General features: G+C 32.8%; 1 protein-coding gene across 1 annotated transcript; it reads right to left on the bottom strand.

The window, feature by feature from the left end:
* Positions 1 to 7: 7 nt before the first annotated feature.
* Positions 8 to 643, bottom strand: LOC141350876 (GTPase IMAP family member 6-like). Its single transcript, XM_073856715.1, has one exon. It carries the CDS (start codon positions 641 to 643, stop codon positions 8 to 10), a length of 636 nt encoding a protein of 211 aa, XP_073712816.1.
* Between the last annotated feature and the right edge of the window lie 6,482 nt (positions 644 to 7,125).

Below are 7,125 nucleotides of genomic sequence, written 5' to 3'. Positions count from 1 at the left end.
ATCAAATCTAACCAAATCTCGGACACTCACTTTTTTTCTGATCTTCTCTCGCTCTTAACTGTGTGTTGTACATCTCTTCAGTGTAGCACTGCCCATGATTCTCATTAAACAGACTGTCAATCCTTATCATCAGTTCTCTCATCTCTGATTGGTTGTTCATGGTTTTGCTGCAGGTGTGATATCTTCCTCCACATTTCTTCAGCAGCTCCTCCAGAACAGTGTTTTTCTTCAGATCATCTATTATAGAGTCAGACTCTTCTTCTCTCTCATAAGTGAAGAGAATCATCACAAACTGAAGAACACCATCACCAAACACTGACTGTAGCCATTCAAGACCCATCTTATCACCATCTGTTAACTTACCCAGACACACAACAAAGATGAAGGCCCAAATTTGATTTTCTTGCATTAGTTGACCGATGAGATGATCCACAGAGTCCAGGTGAAACTCAGTCTCATGAAGGTCAATCATGTTGATGACTGAGACATGATGTTCTGATATCTTTATTTGTATGGGATCAATCCTAGACATTTTTGCATCTTTAAGAGGAGCAGGTTCTTCTCTGAGTAGAATGTTGTCATGACTAAAATGAACTGATATAGAGTTTCCAAATAATGCAGCTGTCAAATTGGGAATTTCCATATCTAAAAAAAACATCACAAAGTTTTTTTTATATATTAAATACTGGATTTGTAACTGGACATAGGATTATGTGCTGTATAGAAAATACATATTTTTGTAAATTGTTAAAGTCTCCGTGTAGCCAATTATTTTATCATTTAAAACGCATCTTTGAGCAGTTGTGGCAGGTGGCTTCTCTTGTGAGGGGAGCAAATTTAAAATGTGTGTTTGAAATGTGTCAAGTGAACCTATGTGGATTATGCTACACGCGTCAAAAGGGTTTATAATATGATGTGTAAGATGCAAATTATCAAACCTTTATAAGCAAATAATACACCTAATTTTATATGTAATTCTTCGGAGCAATATAAACATGTGGTTTGTTATTTTATACTCCTTTTGTTATGTTAAACTCCAGGCACGTGCACACATAGGCATCTAAGGGGGCTTGAGCACCTGCCCTTTTTATTCCTGGAGAGAAAGTGTCCTTTTTTCCTGGGATGCTTGTTATTTTTGAAAAAATATATATATTCCTGTTTCTGTTTGCGCACAGCTTACCTTTTAACATGAATTCATTCAGTAATCATTTAAATGAGATGTAAACTCTTATAAAAAGAAAAATAGCGCTATTTGTGGTACACAAACGGTTAACAGATGAGTCCCGCCTCTCTAACCTACTTTGCTTTATGATTGGTTTTGTCTTTACTTGTGTATTGTAGGCTGCATTCGCGCTTGTAAGAAGTGCCAAAGCTCAGCCCAAATGAGACGCGATGTGCATGATTATGCAGGCAGCATATTTGCAAATTATTTTATGAGATTACATTGATTATATAGGATATCAATACATTTACAGCAATTCAAAGCCTGCTATTTGTACTTCTATGACTAAAAGAAAAAGGCTTTTAAAGGTTTTAATTCAAAAAAGTAAAATTGCATTAAAAATTTCAAAAAAAATTTTTAACATTATTCTTAAACTGGTGGTCTTCTTCCTCCGCTTAGTTTTTCAGTTTACAAGGTCCATCATCTAAATCAGGATTAGACATAGCGCCAGCGCAACTGGCTTTTAAAGGGGATGAGAGATAAGACTCTCATTGGTTTATTGCACGTTACGCCCAAAACACACCCATTACTCATTAGGAAAATATGTATAACCCTTTTGGAACGTGCGCACGCACAAACCATTTTTCCCGTCGTTAAATTAGCAAAAGTGGCAGCGGACATGCCCATTTAGACGCTGTGTGTTTTAGACGATGCACTTAGATCGTTAAAATAGGGCCCCATATATTTAAATAATGCAAATTAGGCCCTGCCTCCACTGTTTTAAGTTTTTTTTTTTGCATATGGTTTGTTTTAAATCATATAAAAAAACACCTTAGCTGTGTCTGAAACCGTTCCCTCATTCACGCATTCACTATTCCCTATATGGGGAATGACAATTGAGTCCACTATATGGGGAAGAAGCAAATGAAAATGAGTGAGCAATTTCGGACACGGACGTAAATATCATGCGTCATAAAGCTCTTGCGTAGATTCGTAAACCCTTACACCTGTGTGGCTTTATTGATTGTACTGTGAAGTGGTAAAGTTTACTTTCTTACTGTTTTTCACATTTGTCGTGTTTATTGTATTAGTTGATAATAAAGAGAGCAAAACAACTGCTTATAATATGTATTTACTGCTGTTTATTTATTTATTGTTTAATAAAAATGTGTAGTAGATTTTTAATAAAAGATAGCACAATTATTTTTCATTTGTTTATTTTCAAAAAGTAGAAAATAACTGACAACAAGAACTTACAAAAGTGTATAAACCTAAATGTTTGTTGTTTACTGTCAGTATCCATCAGCTTATTCATGTTACGCGTTCGTCTTCTGTTGCATCGTGGGAAATATGAGTTAAGCGAGTGTTCATCGAATGTACCCTCAAAATCAGAGTGCATTGTGGCTAAAAAGTATTGAATGAATGTAGGGAATGAAGTTGTTCACTCAGGTTTCGGACACCACAACTAAATGGCCGACACCCGACATAATGCACTATAAAGTCCAGTGTTTCCCAACCCTGGTCCTCGGGCACCCCTCCCAGAAAGCTTTAGATGTCTCCTTATTTAGCACACCTGATTTAACTCATCAGCTTGTTAGGGACACATGTTTACCATTTTAGAAGGAGGCTGATGAGTCGAATCAGGTGTTTTAAATAAGGAGACATCTAAATCTTTCTGGGAGGGGGTGCCCGAGGACCAGGGTTGGGAAACACTGATATAGTGGATAGGGAGCGGTTTCAGACACAGCTATAAACAACAATAGAAACTTGACTTTCACCACAGTGGGACTTTAAAAAAAATTATTTTTCAGAAATGTGAACATTCTGTAAATAACAGAAACATCAACCTATAATGTGGTTATAAAGTAACAAAGACTATAAAGTAAAAAAAATACTTCAATTGGTAACACCTAAAAATATTAGCTTTTTCAACTTAAAATTTCCCTTAAAGTGAGAAAATGTAAGTTGAAAAAAACTTAAATCTGTATTTTTTAAGTAGATCCAACTTTAACTTTTTAAATTTTACATTACAATCCCACTTTGATCAGAATAATTAACATCTTAATACAAAGCTGATAAGACTCAAATGATGTAGAAATGAGCAAAAAATCCTCGTTTTTTAAAGGGTGAGCAATATCTGCAGTTATTTGAATTAATCCTGGTTTTGTCAAATTACTGTGATCAGATAATATTTAATAATTGTGCAGCTCAAAAAGCTCTTGTGACAAAAGAACAACCAAAAACATAAATATTATGGAAACATGTTTTTACTAACACATTAAAGCAAAGCATATAAATAAAACAAATTACAAGCATTTACAGCAAAACATAACCATATGGTCAAGTATCTAATGTGCTGAGACCTTTGCACAAAACTGTGTATTTAACATGCAGTACACACATATTTATTTGATATTTAGATTTTAATGAAATGCCGATGCCATACCTGAATATGGATGTCTTCCCTTATTTCTTTGCATGGCAAAATAAAGTTCTTTGCTAGTTCTTTCTGTATACTTAAATGATAAGATGATAAGAGTGTAGTAGGACTTTGTGAAGGACCAGTCTGTACATGTTCTGCATTCCTACAATCCCTACCATGGCAGTAAGAAGTGAAACTCAGAACCTCCTATTTTCTGTTCATTAAACTAAGAAAAGTTATGTAAATCTTTAAAATGCATGTTTAACTGACATGACTGAATAAGATGTACCTAGAACAAGTTTCAGAATTTTAGCAGCTGTTCTTTTTTCTATCAAGGGTGTTCTGTACAATAAAATTGCCTCACAACACTAAAAGTTTTGAAGTTTAAGAAATCATTACAATCACACTTTCTGATAGTAGACATTGTCTTTTTCAAGGTGTTTTGAAACAACATTTGTGAAAAAGTATATAAATGTAGTTTAAATACTGTGCGTCAGAAACTATAAATTACCTTTTTCTTTAATTCTTCGTTTGTTTTTAATTCTGTGGTATGAAATATGTTAGTATTGTATGTATTCACTGTATTTAAGTTGTATTTACGCTATATTTTGTAGAATTTGTATGAATCTTTACACATATTCAATTTATAAAATGTAACACATATTTTTCATCTCTTTTGTAAATTTTAGAATCTGTTTACAAAATGATATTAATAGTTATTATTATTAGCCTATTATTATTATTATTATTATTATTATTATTATTATTATTATTATTATGTTAAAGTAAGATTTTGTCATATAGTGTCCATAATAGCGTGTTCCCTGGGTTCAAACCCATAACTATTTGCACTGCTAATGCAATGCTTTATCACTGAGCTATACAGGAGCAGTTATATATAAATTCATTATTATAGTACACTAGCTAGCTCATCATTTTGAAAACAGTATGTTCAGTTAAGTTACTTTGCACTTGAAGGTTAAAAAATAGAGCTTGAAAACTGATTAACTAAACTAAAGGAAAGTATAAGCTTGGTTGTTTGTTTTATGATAACTAGTACCTGGGGTTAGTTACTGGGTTAATAAGTTAAGAATTTATCAAATATATTTAATTTATATTCTCATTTCACAAAACAAGATAATTGTGCTTTTTCAGATTTAAGAAAACTAACTGGAGCTTGCTTTGTCTAAAGTTTATTTAGTTTAAGCAGATGAAATATTCTCTTGTAGGTCCTGGATGTGTTTGTGGATTTCAGGAGAATATTGTTTGTTTGTTTGCTTAATATCATAAACACACAAGATGCTGAAAGTTCAGCTGTGTCTTGTGAGGTGTTTACATTTGTGTTATCCGAGTTTCCCAGATTCTTGTGGACACCTGGGATTGAGTGCGTGGATGAGTGTAGAGCAGGAGGGCAGCGGTTTAAGTTTCAAAGGCAGCTGTGTTTTCAATTCCTTCAATTTGATCAGAACTTTAATGAGAAATAAAGAGTAAACATGAGCTTTATTTCAGGTGGAGGGCACAGGAAACACAGGAAAAATATTCAGTATTTTTGAGCTTACATAAGTCAGAAACCAGATATACACCTTTTTTATATAATGCAAAACTGAGAAAATGAAACAAAAATAGATTGTCAAAAAAAAGAGTATTGCTCAAACTGCAGAAAATACTTTCTTACTTCCTTACATATTTTGTCTTGTTTTCAGCACAAATAATACATATAAATGCCAATGAATGCAAAAAAGCAAAATGACCCAGAAGTCTAGTTTTTAGACAATAAACTAAAAATTACACAAATTTGTGCTTAAAACAAGCAACAAATCTTGAAATTTTCTTAAGCACTTAAATCAAGAATAATTTGCTTACCCCTTTGGTAGAATTATTTACTTAAATTGTATGGGGTTTTTTTGTCTAAAAACTAGTCATTTTGCTCTTTAAGAAAATACCTCTTGATTTAAATGCGGGGTGCATGATCTCTGAAAGCCAAAGTTGACATTTGAAATCACCTAAACAAACACACTCCTACCCCAATAGAATCTGTGGCCAGTTGCATAAACATAGCCTTGACGTTAAGACTGCGTCTTAAGAATGATTCTGACTAACTAGCAATTACTTAGGGCTAATCGGTCTTATTATTTGGATTTAAATTAGACCAATCTACCTTTCTATGTAACATACTTTACACAGTTATGAACAGTCTTGAAGAAAAAAATTCATGACTAACTTTTAAGACTAGTCTTAAAGTTTTATGCAGCCGGCCACTGGATCTTCTTTTGATAGACCCACCCCACGCATACATAACCCAGGCACTGATGTCAGTTAGTAGACACGCCCCTTACTGCTGATTGGCTACAAGTGTTTGGTTTTCGACCGACTCCCTTTTCCAAAGTGTTTTTCAAAAATCATGCACCCCGCCTTTAAGAATTTTAGATATTTCTACTGAAAACAAGACAAAAATACTAAGAAAGTCATTTTGCAGTGCAATTCTCAATAATACCTCAAAAATGGCGTTTTCACTTATGTTTCATTTAAGTATTGACATTGTTTTTTAAAAATGTCTGTTTCTAAAGAGCTATAACATAGCTCAGATCTTTTGAATTTGATGATGTTTGTTTGTTTTTTATAGATGTTGTCAGTGTAGTTTCCTTTGAGCAGTTGTTGAAATTATTTATTTAGTTTTACACTGCAAAAAAAAAATATTTTCAAGAAAAAAATGTCTTAGTATTTTTTTCTTGTTTTTGGTAAAAATATCAAAAAATCTTAAATTAAGATGCTTTTTCTTAATAAGCAAAACGACCCAAGAAAATAAGTCTTAAGAGCAAAAATTTCAAATTTAAGTGATTTTGTATTTTTGTGCATAAAACAAGCAAAAAAATGTGCTAATGGGGTAAGCAATTTTTTCTTGAATTTAGTGTTTAAGAAAAATGTTCAAGATTTTTTGCTTACCCCATAGGCAGATTTTTTTGCCTGTTTTATGCACAAAATCACTTTAATTTGATATTTTTTCCTAAAAACTAGACTTATTTTCTTGGGTGATTTTTATGGAAGAAAAAGAATGCCAAATGTTTCTGAAATAAATCAGCCTGTTGAATTGTACTACTTGAAAAAAATATGCGTTGTATTAACCGTGCTTGAATTTTAATGCATTGCATTTTTAGGGCTTGCATTTTTAAGGGCTGAAATTCAATATGGTTGCATATTTTTTAGCTGTGAATATTTCACTTCAAAAAATGTCAAACTATATTAAAAATTCAATAGTTCATATGCACCTTTCAGATTTCACTTCAAAATATTCAGTCTGTTTAAAAATACAATATAAAATATTCAGCAGGCAATTTTCTGTCCATTTAAATTCGCATCCAAAAATTCATGTCCAAAAATTCAGTGGTACAGATTTCAACATTTAACATCTGGGAACTGCAGGAAAAGCAGTAGAGAACCGAGCATAATCTCCATCTGCTGTTAATCTACCTCACCAGCAGGTGGTGCAAGCGTGTGTTGACGAAGAGTAGAGTTATGATCTTCTGTGTCACTATATATATGT

The sequence above is a fragment of the Misgurnus anguillicaudatus genome, chromosome 19 (genome assembly GCF_027580225.2).
Source record: "Misgurnus anguillicaudatus chromosome 19, ASM2758022v2, whole genome shotgun sequence".
NCBI classification, from domain to species: Eukaryota; Metazoa; Chordata; class Actinopteri; order Cypriniformes; family Cobitidae; genus Misgurnus; species Misgurnus anguillicaudatus.
This window is presented reverse-complemented; position numbering and strand designations above follow the sequence as displayed.

Bases quoted from the DNA above. Each gene is read 5' to 3' on its own strand.
- LOC141350876 (XM_073856715.1), bottom strand. From the start codon at position 643: ATGGAAATTCCCAATTTGACAGCTGCATTATTTGGAAACTCTATATCA.